General features: G+C 45.9%; 2 protein-coding genes across 2 annotated transcripts; both read left to right on the top strand.

Annotated features, from left to right (window-relative positions):
* Nucleotides 1–6430: 6430 nt before the first annotated feature.
* PtA15_8A726 (uncharacterized protein) lies at nt 6431–9580 on the top strand (the record flags this gene model as incomplete). The annotated part of the gene is made up of 6 exons (XM_053172185.1): nt 6431–7178; nt 7242–7480; nt 7604–7934; nt 8001–8293; nt 9202–9310; nt 9531–9580. The coding sequence occupies 6 exons, from the start codon at nt 6431–6433 to the stop codon at nt 9578–9580; spliced, it is 1770 nt and encodes a 589-aa protein (XP_053023374.1).
* Nucleotides 9581–12428: 2848 nt separating this feature from the next.
* PtA15_8A725 (uncharacterized protein) lies at nt 12429–15053 on the top strand (the record flags this gene model as incomplete). Its single annotated transcript, XM_053172184.1, has 6 exons — nt 12429–12468; nt 12562–12670; nt 14136–14532; nt 14641–14653; nt 14739–14888; nt 15013–15053. 6 exons carry the CDS (start codon nt 12429–12431, stop codon nt 15051–15053), a joined length of 750 nt encoding a protein of 249 aa, XP_053023373.1.
* Nucleotides 15054–15834: the final 781 nt, after the last annotated feature.

The following is a 15834-nucleotide window of genomic DNA, read 5'->3' as shown; positions in this document are numbered from 1 at the left end:
GATCAGGCGCCCGATGATGAGGACCTTGTCGCGGTCGTTGGTGACGTCCTTTGACGTGAAGAAGATCTCGACGGCGTTGATCCATAGCAAGAAGGGTTCAACCTCCATGTAGGGGCCGACGTACTTTGGCGCGTTGGCTGTGTTGAATCGACGGAGATCTACTCGGTCCCTTGGCACATCGGCGGTCCGTCCCGAGATCATAGAGCTTTTGAGCAGATTTGCAAACACTTCTTCTAGCTGTGCCGTCCGGACGGCGGCAGTCTCTTCAGCTTGTGGCAGGCGGGCTGCGTATTCTACCCGGTCCGCGTGAGCTTGGGTGATGCTGGCGTGTTGGGAGGACATCAGCAATTTCATGTAGTCCCTTGTCAAGAGATTGCTGGACGGTGGGGGGGGCTCGGTCGACACATTTGTCCTTGGGTCTGCCGGGTGGTCTATGTTGCTCGGCTTAGTCTCTGCTCCTGCGTTAGGGTCCCCTGGCGTGCCGGAAGTGGGCGGGTCTGCCGGTGCTTGTGGATTTGGGTCAACCGGAACAGGCGGGATCATCGGGGCTTGAGTGTTTGGGTGAGGCGGGTCTAGTGTGGGGACCAGTTGTAGTCCTGACGGAAGAGACGCCGGTGCGGAGCCAACTACCAGCGCCGAGATGGCGTGAGACGCAGCGGATTTGGTTTCGGCCGTTTCCAGGGGACTGTTGGGTAGGGCGGTTGATGCTGCTTGCTGGAGTCGCCTCTGCTCGGCTCTTGCCCGTCGTAGGATTTCCTCGCGGTCGGACGGGGGGAGGAGTTGATCGGACGAGGTAGTTCGTCTAGTGGACATAGGATGTCCACCAAGAAGCAATGGGAAGCGGGTGTTCGGCGATTTTTGAGGGAGTGCTGAAGAGGACGACGCTCGCGTTGAGAGCTCGTGAGTTCGGGGAGAGAAAAGGGAAAACGGAGAGTGCAGTTCGGGAGTTTGTGTAGTTCGTGGAGTCCACACAACGGAGTAGTCAAGATCCCGTCGTCAGTCGAGCGGGTCCGTCGTGATCAAGTTCGGAGAGAGTTTGAAAAAAAATCCTATCGTTGGGATCAGAAAAAAAAAGTGTAAGAGCCGAAGCTCTTCACTGGGCTAGAGTGTTGGCACAGGGGAGACGAGGGTCTCCACCTGTGGCCACTACATACTAGTATACTGTACCGGGGCATAGAGGGGCCTGTTAGTACACGCTAGAGGGTGTACTGGGCGTGTAAATTCAGTCCAAGCCGTCTCCGCCTGTTTCCTTCCTGCACACTTTTCCGGGCAGGACACCGTTGCGCAGGGGCAACGGGTTCCTGGCCGTAGATCCGGTGGTCCCCACTTCACGTGGGTTTTCACCGTGATTGGTGTTTGGGTCTCGGATGAGAGCTCCTACGAAACCCTCTTGGTTTTGTCAGAGACTAGGAGTGACCGGGCTACAAGCCGGTTGCTTGAGCCGGGGGCTAGTGATCCGGACGGAGTCTCCCCTCCAGGGGCAGGGAGGAATGTCAGGTTGTGGTTCTGCTACTCTTAGCTTTATCATACCTGCTGGTGTCACTCATTCATGACTTGTCATTTACAGGTCTTACCCTCAATTAGGGACCTTCATGTGACACCAGTGGATGTTCATTCACCCACCTGCAGCCATTCATATCCAAGCATCCTTAGTACAGTGGTTAGTACACTTGACATGGATATAAGAGACATGGGTTCAACTCCCATAGGACACATAATATTTTATGGAGTTTCACAAGGAAAACAAGGGTCCGCTGTGATAACAGCGGCAAGCTGGGGGTATAGTGCTGCACCACTAACTCAGGGAGAAGCCTGAGCCTACGCGAGCCCCCCAACTTCGACCCTTGCGTTTCCTAAGACCGCAAACACGAAGAGCTAAACAGAATAGAATACACTTTCACGATTTTCACAAAAACTTATGTAGCCACAGTGTTGGCGTATGTGTTAAATTACAAAAGTTACTTGCGCCAGAAAATCCATCAAATTGGCTGGGAGGTCAATTTGGACTTGGTGTTGTACCTCCTGGCCGGATCTTATCCCGCGAGACAAGGCGTCCGCGGTATTGTTTTTGGAAGAGACACGTCGAGCGACTAGATTCACATTTTCTTTAATGAGGATTGTCTGGATCTTCATCCACTCCTTGTTCGTCGGTATGTCACGCGAACGTTTGTTGTTTATGCCGTTCTCTGTGGTGGTGTTGTCAGTCCAGACCACCAAGGTTTTCCCCCGTTGCGACCTCAATCCCAAAAGCATCAACAAGCCTAGGCGCACCGCAACCGTTTCTAGGTACGAGATCCGTTGAGGGTGCCCTTGTGGGTCGTGCAGCTTGAAATGGGCCCAATGGCGGCCTATCAGTACCCCAATCCCAAACGAAGTCAACGCGTCACCTACCCAGCTGACGTCAATTGGCGGGCCATAATTGATGATGCGTGTGGGCTCAAAGTTCTCTAGAGTCGCTTTCCAGAGACCTAAATCCACCAGGACATCCTTTGGAGGGTGGCGTGTTGATTTCCGGTATTGCCACGACATTAACCATTGGTACAAAGAGTTGAGATGGCATTTCAGGTGCGGTAATATGTAAGAGACGTGGTTGAGTCTCCCCGCCAAGATTTCGACCTGCTTGTAACTGAATTTCTCCTTCTCATTGAGGAACGGTAACAGTTGTGATATTCGCTTGTCAATCTTGCCGTCCGGTAGGCGTACGGTTTTTTCAATTCTGTTCCAGACGAAGCCAATGAATTTCTGCTCTGCTGAGAATGCCAAGAACTTTTTCTCATTCGTGAGGACACCGAGTTCTTTGGACATTGCGACCACGTCTTTCATGTCTGTCGTGCTCTCCAGTGATCTGACAAAAAGGTTGTCGTTGACACACCTGAAAATAGTAATCAAGTCAAAATGAGACCTCATGATTTCTTTCCAAGCGTCTGCAGGTCGCCCAAAAGAGCCGCAGCCGGCCACTCCCCCAAACGTGATTCAAGTGTCCAGTAAAACTTTTCCGTGGAAGTCCTTAACCATCAGATACCTCCACTGTCTCATGTTGGTCATGTTGGTGGGAATCTGCCGGTACGCTTTTTCCCAGCCAAACAAGGCAAGTTTGACCGGGACTTTTACTTCTGCAAAAAACTTTGACACCATGTTAAAATCGTCCCAGGTTGTGTCAAAATCCTTTTTGTTCACGAAGGAATTCACAGATTTGATATTTGTGTCGTGTCTTGGGTAAGATAAATCGTTTATGGGCCTGATTGCCCCGTCGCTGTTTACTACTGCGCCTAATGGATTAGACCTAAAAAAGCCCCACTTAGCATGGACCTCTTCTTGAGTAAATGGACCAAACACGCGACCCGCAAGCAACTCCTTCGCAATTGACTCTTTGACTTTGCTTCTTACGTTTTCCAAGGAAGCATGATTGTCCGGGGTGAAAAAGGCCATCCCCCTCACAACGTGATCCGGTATTCCCTGGTTGAAGCCAAACTCAAACCCGGTCAAAACGTCTCCGTACTTCTCCATCAACCCGTATGCCAATAGGCAACGCCCCCACGCCTTCAGATTCATCTCACATGACACTTTTGTGGGCCATCTTTGAAACCTCATTCCCTGATCGGGGGTGACATTTCTTATCATAGTCGGGTCTTCATACAGCCTGTAAAGAGATGACACAATTTGTCCGGGAGAGAAATAACATAAAGTTTTAGAAATCATAACCGACTCGCTGGAAGAGTATAAAGAGCCACAAGTGAAGAGAGAGAGGAGGCAACATCATACTGAGCTCTCCGAATGATCACATGAGGAAGTTATTGTCATAGATCATGCCAAAAAATATATCGCGGAAAAGAGAAGAGGGACAGCGCCTACTGCATATCTTTTTCTTTTAAAGGGGCTTTGCCACCAGCATCCCTTTTGTTCATAAACCTGGAGGACCCTTGCTCTTTTTTGAAACCTCCTCGGCCTCTCCCAGACGAAGATCTATGAGAGCCCGAAAACTCGATGTCGTCCTCAAAACAATCACGGTTTCTTTTCCCGTATCCATCATCCTGTGCGTAGCGGCTGAAACCATCGAAGTCTTGTCTTTGATCTCCTCCGTAACAATCGCCAAAACCCCTCCCGCGGAAATTCCCACGACCTCGTCCTGAGGGTTTAGCATCGTACCTCCCCGAAGAATCCTCGTTCACCTTTGCTTTCAATTCTTTTGGCCTACCGGTTTTCAGATCGCAGCCAAATTTCTTCCCACCGTAAGCGTAAGGATTGTTGGTGAAATCCAATTCATTCAAATCCTTGGTCACGTTGTAGGCTCTGAGCCTAACGTCTTCTCTAAACACCGAGATATCGACCGCCGGATCAACACCGTCTTCAACTGGAACTTGATAGGAGAATGTGTTTTGCCTCACAATCATGTTGTACCAAAAACCCGTCAAAAACTTATGTTCTTCAATGATATAATCAACATTTGCCTTATGTTGTAAAATCCATTCTGTGAATTCCGGAAAATTGTAGAAATCCTTGTACGTCCTATAAAAATTACGATGATTCAACGTCCATTTTGCAAAAGACTGAGTCCACTCATTTGGATATTTGTACCCGGTATAATTGCCGTCCTTCTCATCAGATCTAGAGTGCTTATTTGTGTGAGCCTGTATCGCGTCCTCTTGCCAATCCTTGTTGAATATAGTTAAGGGTAGCAGTCCTCTGAATTCACGTATATTCTTGTCGAAATAAGGAGTAAATCCAACGTCAAAATGCTTCGGCAATGACCCTTTTATAAAAACTATAGTAGTTTTGTCTCTCTTAGCAACATTTGAAGATGGTGCATTTCCGTCTGTCGACTTCGATCTTATGATGTCGGGTTTATGTGCCTTCAAATGATTTGAATGATTGTTTGCGCTCCCAGCCGAATGAGTTCTCACTAACTCAACGGAAGCCGACATGTTGTTGTACATCTTATAGAAAAAGTCGGTGCTTTCTTTGTCGCCCTTCGCCACCGATTCTGCGACTTTATCCCACATCTTGTCCTTGTCTGACTTCACCAGTGAAGCATTAGTCACGACATCAGGATCCTTGACAATGATCGATGGGATTGCCGGTTCAATTCAATCTTTGTTCTTTGTAACCCGTACTTCAGATTCTCCGAGCTCAACTTGGGGAACGTTTGAAAGTATTGCTTTATATTTTGCGGCTATCTCAGCCGACTTATCAACGGTTTCTATTGGGCCAGGGATTTCTGATAACCACGATAATCACAGTGTAATAATTAGTCTCCAATATAATAATGCCACTCTTCAACACAGAGGGCCGACCTTTAAAAGCGTCGCTATCGTCGCTATCCAAGGCATCATTTCCAGCCTGTTGGATTGTATCACGAGCATCTCTATTAACACGCGTGTCTGTCATAAAGAACAAGACATCCGATACGTATATAAGCATTTTGCCAACAACTTAGGCTGATGATACATATTGTAAAGCCACTAACCCTTCGCAGATGGATCAAAAATTCCTCGATTATTAGTCAAATCGTTCTCGACATCACGTTCACTACGTTCTAATTGTGTATCTAAACGGGAACAAGATTCCGTTAGAAATCACGTAACATAACCAACAACTTAGGCTGTTATTGATAAGCAAGCCAACGACTTAGGCTGCTGAAAAATAGGCTAACCACTCGTAGTCCCACTTAACCCACCTAAATCTCCGGCCTCAGGTCCAGCAAGGTTTGAAGAACCTTTTTCCCCTGCCGTATTCTTCTGCGCTAATTGATGAGTTGCTCGCTTTACCATTTCGTCGACCATTCTGTAGCCAGAGTCTTTGTTTTAAAAGAAACGGTTTTGCTAGGACAAAAAAAGAAACGGTTTTGCTAGGAGTGGAAACTGGACGGCGGTAGGAGAGAGTTCGGTGTGGACTCTGGATGTGGGGGGGGGGAGAGGCTTAAGGTTAAGGCTTAAGCTGAGTCGACTCAGGGATAGTAAGCGCGGGTAGCTCACGGGCCTTCCTTCCCCTGTCTCACTCTCCTACACCCCCTGGTTTGGCCTGGTCTACAAGCTCGCGTGCTTGGACCTGGGCGACCTACCCTAGCGTTCCGGTCACCGTCTACGACTCTGGAATCCCCGGCCCTGTTCAAAACTCCAGAACTCCAGGCCCCTAAAATCCGTACAAGTCACTGGCCCTCCCGCCGGTCATATGATCCCCGTACTCCGACCCACCCGTAGCACATCACCCCCGCCATCGTGTTGACTTTCTCAACCACCATCCAACACTTCATTGGATCACCCGGATCAGCACCGCCAACGGCAACCACACACTGAAATCAAAACTTACAAGGTATGTGTGTCTTTTTCTTCCATCCTCATTGCTGGAATTTCATCACTGGATTATCTTTCTGCTTCAAGGAATCGAAGAAAAACGCCCGCAATCTCGAACTTGAAGACCGCTTCCATCGCAAATGGACATATTTGGACACCCTTCTCAATGCCCATCCTCGCTGTCTCTTGACGATCAGTTCAGGAGCTTAAATTCTTCTTACCAACAATACAAGGGCGTTGAAAATACCAATAATCAGTACCATAAAGACCCATACCAGCAACCAGACACTTACCTCAACCCACTTTTAACACCCCAGGCGCCAGGAGGACCGGCTTTTTCGACCCAAAACCACGAAATTTTAAGCTATCCCGGTCTACCTGCGCAGCCACAACAACCCGCACCCCGTTCACACAATCAGAACCCAGACCCCTCAAACTCGGCAAACTCCATAAACTCAGCAACCCATGAAACCCCGACAACCAACCAATCTGACTTGGCAGGCACTTCCCTACCGACTGACTGCTCGATCTCAGGTGCTGTGGAGCAAAACTCTCGCTCCAACCCCAAACTTACCAAACCAAAGCCCCCTCCACGCTCAAAGACTCCAGCCCAATTAGTTGAGAAAGCAAAGCATATGCAGCTCAACCAGCTTATCAGTCTAGTTGCCAAGCATGCTCAATATTTCCGCCTCACCGCCAAAGACGAGGTTGAGCTCAACGCAGCTTATAAGGAGTACCAACGCAAGCTGTACACCATAGCCTATAAGAACAAGCTCCAAATTGCGCCGTGCTTAAGATACGTTGGCAAAGGGGAAAATCCCAGAGGCTCGACTAGTTACAACAATTACTGCCGGTATGATCCAGTTGCTAGCAAGGTTTTTACTGATTGTGAGTGTTTTGCTTCCATTATTCATTGATCACATGTTTGCTTAGAGATTGTTTTTGTTACAGCAAAACTCCACCCAAACAATCAAAAGCGTGAATGTGGCAAACTCTGGAAAATGCTTGATTCCGACGATCAGACAAAGTGGAAAGATCCTGAATTTCTCGAGTCCATTTCAGTTCCGTGTAATTCGACCAATCAAGGCGATGAGAGCGAGAACAACCCCAACCCTTCACCAGGCACAATCAAGAAACGCAAAGCGCCTCATTTTGATTTCAATCACTGGGCTTGCAAGGTTGTTGCTGACGTGAGTCCTTCATTCCCTGCTGATATCCTCGTATGTTTGATCTAACGATCCATGTGAATTTCCTTCACATTCTTTGATGGTATGTGAATTTATTTTGTGTTCATCGTTGGTGTTGCCCAACAGTTGCGACAGTTAAGCCAACGGTGCGGCACCGAAGGCTTGTTGGTTGTTGGATTGCGGGGCCAAGACTCCACACTGAAGTTCACTGGGGGAAGTCATCTAGGTGAACACTTCCTGGATATGTACTCGACTGAGGATGATCCAGTTGTAAAATTTATTGATTTCCTCAAAGGCCAGACTGTTGTCAAGAAGCTGACCGGCAAAGATCCACCACCAATTTTAAAAAAGCAGGCATCACGCAAGCCCAAGTCAAGAGATATCTTCACAGAGCACGATAAGGGAGGGAAAAAACTAAATGTTGACTTTATCCGAGCAAAGTTGAACGATGCTATTGGTCAGTTTTCTTGCTATGGTATGTTGGGGAACAAAGGTTGACATCATCAACTCTACATTTGTATAGAAAAAGCAACGCATGGTAAATGGACACGTGGATGGCCTGGTACTCGCACTCAACAGAGTCTTGCTCAACTCAAAGTTGGCTTGCGAGTTAAAGACAATGATATTGGTGTTACTCCGCAACACTTCTGTAAGCGGCCGGGAGACATGGGAGATAAACATGCCCAACTCGTTGTTGCGGCATTGGAGGGAGATTGGGTCAAACTGATTGGTCCACCAGCCCCGGAAATAAGTGGTGTGGGATTCGAAATTGATGGAGAACCTCGTGAGGGCAACTCGCCACCGACTATAGTTTCTGTAGGTCAATGCAGCAGCGTCCTCAAGCAAACACAGAACCCAAAAGGGAACGGAAAATCATCTCATCCAAACAAGAAACGCAAACTTGACTCTTCATCTGCATCCAACTCGGACAAAAACAGTGAGGAAGAGGAGGAGGAGGAAGAAGGATAGGGAGGGTAAGTAGCTTTACTTTTTTTCCCTCAGAATTCTTCTCCCACCTTTGGCCAACACTCATCACTCTCATATTTTCCTAAATTAGATTTACACAAACAAGATCTGTCCAGCACCTTAATTGTTTTATTATACTTCTAATTTAATTCCAAATCCAAATCAGTAGCTTTGCATTTGTTTAACTCTCACTAGTACTCTCCCCTGATCCTCAGCCTTCATATGTGACACCCACTCATAGAACTCATATTTTATTTGCAGCACCCACACATAAAACTCAAATTTTATTGGATTAGATTCACTTACATAAGATCAATCCTGCACTTGAACTATTTTATTATACTTCTAATTTCCAGAGTTTCATTTCTTTTATTCTACTTCTAAGTTTCAAATTCTGAATGATCAGGAAGAAATTCAACAAAAAAATTTCCAAATGGACATCAGGGCCAGTACACAGTTTTGTTTTTAAAAAAACATAAGTCACTTGGTGCCTGTTGGTGATAAAGGCTAAAATATCTTTAATTCCTGATCCATACTCAGATTTTTTAAACTTTTTCTTAAATGAGATATCAAGAGCCAGAGTTTAACAATGTTTTATGTTGATTTTACAAAAAAATTGATGTTATTTCAGATGTAATATCAGATTTTAAAATGTACAACAGTGGAAGACTTTCCGTAGGATCTACGCCCCACGGACAGACTAGAATATCACAAATCGACCAGGGCCTGGTAAATCAGGCTGCTGTACCACCAACCAGGCAGCCCCGCCAGCAGCCGGCGTCTCCTCCCCAACGCACGTCAATAGCCAGCCCGGATGCCTCCTCAGCGTTCCCAGTCAGCCCCCCCCCCCGCCTTCCCCTAGCTTGAGTATGTTGCTGGGATGGCGGCGGCAGCGGATTTGCTCTGGGTCACTGTTGGCACCTCAAAGGAATCTGCGCCTCGTGGTGGTGGCGGGTGGTGGGGTGAATGGTGGGTGTTGGTGGCAGGGGCTGTAAATATATGTCTGTTGTATTTGTGTGCTTACGGACATACAGATCTGTCAGGTAATCTGTTGGGTGACAGATCTGTGAAATTCTATTCTGTCCAGGGGGCGTAGACCCTACGGGAAGTCCTCCAGTGCATCCAAATGGGGCCTAATCATAATGTTATCACATGTTGGTGAACTCATGGAAAATTGAGATACTTGTTTTGAACACATTGACTCCAAGTCCTCACAAGTTGGAAGAGAGATCAAGTAGAAGTGTTGATGGTTCCCAAGAACCTGCTGTTGGTTTAATTATATATATGCTCATGAAAAAATAATTCATGCCTTTGGAGCAAGAGTGGCCAACTTTGAGAACCCTGATTGAGCACTATCCAAAAATTCCACTATCAAAAATTCTGCCACATGTCCTTTGCAGCAAATGGAGAATTGTTGGAGCACTATCAAAAATTCTGCCACATGTTCCTTTCTGCAGCACATGGTTACTTGGGGTCAAGGTGTGTCAAAATAATAAATCCAAGTGACTATCACCAGGGATGCTTGGGGGGCACTCCCCAGGGAGTGCCTTACCTTGAATTTTTTTCATAACTCAGCGCAATGTCTACTACATCATATGTGTAATCAAACATGAAATGATATACAAGTATATATGAAGTATCCATAACTCAGCTGGAACTCTTCTGTAAATCAGTACTAACTAAACTGGACCACAGAACACAAATTGTCTGTAACCAAACTTTAACTCAAGTGCAAAGCACCAATCACACATTGTTTTTAACCAAGGGTGAAGTCAATCTGAATAGTGTTGGAACCATTTCATCATCCTGTACCCATTGCTGTGGCCTCAACAGAATGTGATTGGTGTGTGATTTGTCACCCTATTGTACGCGTGTACAATAGGGTGACAAGTCATATTCCATCAGGGCAGTTACACTAATTTTTTCTTAAATTTTACCCTCATTTACTCGGCAGAAGTCCCCCTCTGGTATGAAAAGTGCCTGATTTTTCACCCTATTGTACGCGCGTACAATAGGGTGACAAATCACACACTTTTCAGACCAAAGGTGAATTTTTGCCATTTCAATGAGGGTGACACAGTTTGGAAACAATTCAGCTGGAAATGTCCCTCCGGTCTGGAAAGTGTGTGACTTGCGTGTGATTTTTCAATCTATTGTACTAGGGTGACAAATCACACACTTTTCAGACCAGAGGGACATGTCCAGCTGAATTGTTTCCAAACCATGTCACCCTGATTTACTGGGCAAAAATTCCCCTCTGGTCTGAAAAGTTTGTGATTTGTCACCCTATTGTACGCGCGTACAATAGGGTGACAAATCAGGCACTTTTCATACCAGAGGGGGACTTCTGCCGAGTAAATGAGGGTAAAATTTAAGAAAAAAATAGTGTAACTGCCCTGATGGAATATGATTTATCACCCTATTGTACGCGCGTACAATAGGGTGACAAATCACACACCAATCACACATTTTTTAGAACAGAGGGGCATTTGCAGCTGATTGATTTATGAACTGTGTCACCCTTTTGTACCCAGCCAAAATACAGTTCTATTGCTCTTGTGCAAATATTAAAACATTTTGCACTTCTGAAATTTTCTTTATCCAAATCTAGGCAGTTGCTTTTCAGGTGTGATATATATTTGATGAAGGGAGTTCACTTCAATGTAAAAAAAATTGGATAAGCAAGAGCTACCTGATTTTGAAATGTAGAGCTGAAGTTAGGATTGACATGAACTTGACTTCAAGATGAATCCAACAGATTTGAATGATAGTTCATGTCCAACGTTTACATATCACTCCAAATTAGATTGGTCTATAGTTCTTCCCCAGTTATTGAACAATTAACCAACACATTGTAAGGACTTCTGCCCCGGTTCAGACAAAAACTAACCCCAAATTCAGCTGTGGCACTCCCTGGGGAGTGCCCCCAAAGCTTCCCTGGTGTATGTGGCATTTGTGCCATTTCACCAACATTCTTCCCTTTTTTTTGATTGAAAGGCATAAACTATTTGTGAATGAACATTGCAAACAACCAGTCCATTCTTGAAAACCATGAAACCTCAGGCTGGTATCATACTTCCCTTCCAGAACATTGTCACTTGGTTTCAATGTGTTCAAAAAAAGTAAATCAAATAGCCATCCACCATTCCACCAACATTCATTTTTTTTTTTCATTGCTTCCATAAATTAATGTTCAAGTTGAATAATTTCTATTCAACAGTTATTGAGTAAAACTTATATAGAGATTGTAAACTAAGTAAACTAACATCTTTAGGCTTGTTGCACAAAAAATAATTCTACTCTAGTCACTCAGCATAGCTATGTAACCTTTTGCAGAACAAAATTTTATCCAAATCATAAATCCTTTGAAACTATATCTATCACTTTGGCTGTGGAAATTTTGCAACTTGCAAATCTAGCAAGCTTCTCATATTTGTCAGAATTCACCAATGCTGAGTTTTGAAATATGATGAAAATTTGCAGTACATATTTAAGTGGCCAATGAATTTTGCCCAGGGACGTGCAGGACTTGTGTACTGCAAACGGTGTTGGCCTGTCTATTAGGGGGGTTCACAATAGGATAAAAATAAAACTTTAGAGCCAATTTTAAGCCCTTTATGGACAACGTTTTTACAAATGAAGAAGTGTGTCTGATTGTCAAGGGACACTCAATCCTGTACATCTTAACAAATTTCTAAAAAGTTGTTGATAAAGGCCTTAAAATTGGCTCTAAAGTTTTATTTTTATCCTATTGTGAACCCCCCTATTGCGCCATCACATTTTAACCTCCGGATTCTTGCCAACTGACTCTCTCGTTGTCAATTTGTCTCCGGTGGCCTCCTCAACTCATTCATCTGTTTCGTTGGTATCGCTATTGTTATCTGGTTTTGCACTCGGCTTCATCGGCATCGACACATCAACTGATTCAAAATCTCTTCACGCACCCAGCTTTCTATGTTTTCCGCTTGGAACACTGGTAAACAAAATGGCTAAACGCACAAAGTCAAAGAATCCACGCGAATCCCGTTCCCAACGACTGAGACGCGCGCAGAATGCCACCCTGAATGCAAGTGCTTGGAACTGACTCCGTCAAAGAGGAACTGTGGCTCCGCATGAAGCCGGGCAAACTGAAGATTTGGAAATTACCGATAATCCCTACGATCTGAATGAACAATTGCCGTTGCAGGATGAAGAACCCGATTCTCCCGATCATTTAGGAACTACACGGTATTTAACTATGCTTATAGAAGAAGAGCCGCATGAGAACATTGATCCAAGCACCCACTCCCTCCAAGAGGAATATCGACGACAAGCTAGGGATTTCAACTGGACAAGTGTAATGAGAGAACTGCACACCTAATACCTTACCCTCAAGTTACACACAAAGAATTGGACGGGCACGGACGCATACCAAGAACAACAGCCAGCTCATTCCTGCTTGTGCACCGCTAAACAGAAGAAGACACGCCCTGTTGACATGATTGACTTATATGGCAGGTGATTCCATCTTATTTTGATGAACAAACATGTATTCTAATCATTATCTCTCGATCGTTCCCTACAGAACAAAAGCGAACGTCGGTTGAATTTTGTAACTGCACATACGATGCTGTCCGTCTATTACGTCTCGGTTATCTAGCCGGATCTCCCCTGAAACCTCAAACAGCCTTCTTGCTCCCTCTGCTAATATTCCATAACTCATTGTGGAACAACTGCACTATTGGCATTTCACCTTTTACTACGGCACTTACGGAATTTCTTGAGCCGCATTCGGAGAGATTGTTTGTTAAGGGAAAAAACCATGTATGTTATGCTTAACATCAACAAAGAATATTTTAAACTAACATGTACCCTTCCTCAGGCCCGAGATATCAGAAAACCATTCTCGGCCGCAGTCGATCTTTTCCGATCTCTCGAGAATCAGTCAGATGACTTAATGGATCAAGCGCTTGGCCTGACAGAGAAGGAAAAATTGGCCAAAAAATCTTGTCCAGCGTGCTTTGGTCCCAAGCCACCCAACAATAGTGATTACCCCGAATCCACGCGAGATCGTCTCATTGTATGCTTGGACGGCAATTTTCAGCACAGACACCACTCCAAGGCAAGCCGAGATCACGAGACAATTCAGACACCCAATATTTTTCTCCCGGAAGGCGCAGTGGAAAGAATGACTCGAGAAATTCGTCACATGGAGGTTGTGAATAAACCTCCTGCTCAGGTGTGTCCGCGTGTTTACCTCTTGGTGAATTGCCATTCACCTGAATTGGTTTGACTTACAATCGTGATGTAATTAATAGGCAGATCGATGCACAGATGCACACAAGGCCGCTGACGACAAGAGAAACGAGTCTACTTGGAAGGGCTGTGATGATACGGGGTTCATGGCATGCTGCTGTCGACATGATGCAGCAATTTCCTTGGCCAACATTTACAAATCTGGCGAACTTAGGGCCCTTCCTTTGGCATTGCTTAAGGATTTACGTAGTCTGGATCCTGATCGACCCGTTGGAGTTCTATACGACATTGGATGCTCCCTTGACAAGTATATCAAGTTGGTAAGCTCGGATTATCACACGAAAAACTTGCGGCCATTGATCTTAGTTTTCAACAACATACAGTTCAGTCCCCGATTTACCCAGCTTTAGATTGAGGGCAGCGGAGACTGAGCACGACAATGTGGGGACGTTGGTAGCCATCTGCGCCAGGACGAGGGCTCGTACAGTCTGCACCTGCAGCTGCAACAGCGAGCCGAGTCGTGGTCGCAGGCGGGGATCGTGACGATCGTGTTTTGCTCAGACGACCATTGGCCGTACGCCTCGCTGAAGAAGAACGCCTCGCGGATGTCGGTCCTGACCGTCAAGGACCTCACCAAGCAGGAGGCCGTCCGCGCCATCCGCACCGAGCGCATGAAGCTCTGGCGCGAAGCCCGGCCCCCCAACGATCCCGAGATCGAAGCTCTGTGGGCGCTCGTCGGCGGCCGGATCGCTCATTTGAGTGGCTGCATGAAACATAAGGATATGCTTCACGCTGCTAAGCTTATCATCGAGAGGGAAAAACAATGGCTGCTATCTCGGATCGGCTTGATTGTGGTACGTATGAGCGACCTTTGTCTTTCATTTTCTTGCCGGTCTTCGTCCACACCCCAATCTTTGACGGACAACCATGAAGACTAAGAGTTCCTCCTCTTATTTTGCTAGGACTGTGACGATGGTGAGCATCAAGCGTTGATTTCTAGTTTTTTCGAAGATCTGATTGGGTTTTCTTCCCAAATGTCTACTTTGATGTGGACTGTCAGACGTCATGGATGAACAGAAATGGGCGTCCGCATCCTTTCTACTGATGCAGGCCTTGGTCAAGAATGCCGAAGAAACCGCTGCATCGCAGCCCGGCTCTGTAAACCACTCGCACTATCCGAAGGGCATACTCGGTGGCCCGGCAGGTGATGGTATGTATCTGAGTTGCACATCCTTCGAGCGTCTGTCTGCATATCAAGAGCTTCGAGACTGCCCAAGAAAAACTAAGATGCCTCGTGATGGGCCAGACTCGTACGGACTTCCTTTCACAATTAGACCACGAAGATATGATCTCTATCGACACTGATTATCAGTAAGATAAACACATATCATCATTTTTTCCCCCCGTTTGATAGAAAGGGAAAGAGATGGTTGAAATGTGTGTCTAATGGGCGATACGGGGAAGAAGTATCAAGCCCAACTCGATCGTGCTCTTGAACGTGATCAGGGAGCTCTGCAGCGAGCTGATGATGGGGAGGAGGTCGAAGCAGATATTGATCCTACACCCGAGAATGAGTAGGACACTACTACTCGTTCTTTTCAGATTCTTTCATCTCTCTTATTTATCTTTTTTGTTTGCTTTACATGTAATTGTATATCACATCAATTCAACATTTCGATGCATTATTTTATTGTTTTCATAGTAAGAATCCGGAACAAAGGAAATAAATAACATAAAACTTTACACAGTTGACAAAAAAATGTCGGAGACACAAATGACGGTGAAATGCAGTCTAGGGTGTGGTATTATTGGTTGGCCAATGTGATGTATAGATGCAACGGTGGATGATCGTATTTTGGATTAATCAATACATGTACACAAGGTGGGTGTGATGGTGGTGGTGATATGTTGGGGTGATGTGCTACGGGTGGGTCGGAGTACGGGGATCATATGACCGGCGGGAGGGCCAGTGACTTGTACGGATTTTAGGGGCCTGGAGTTCTGGAGTTTCGAACAGGGCCGGGGATTCCAGAGTCGCTGAATTTACACGCCCAGTACACCCTCTAGCGTGTACTAACAGGCCCCTCTATGCCCCGGTACAGTATACTAGTATGTAGTGGCCACAGGTGAGGGTCTCAGGAGTTCTGATACCAACG

This window comes from Puccinia triticina, chromosome 8A (assembly GCF_026914185.1).
Source record: "Puccinia triticina chromosome 8A, complete sequence".
Lineage (NCBI taxonomy): Eukaryota > Fungi > Basidiomycota > Pucciniomycetes > Pucciniales > Pucciniaceae > Puccinia > Puccinia triticina.
This window is presented reverse-complemented; position numbering and strand designations above follow the sequence as displayed.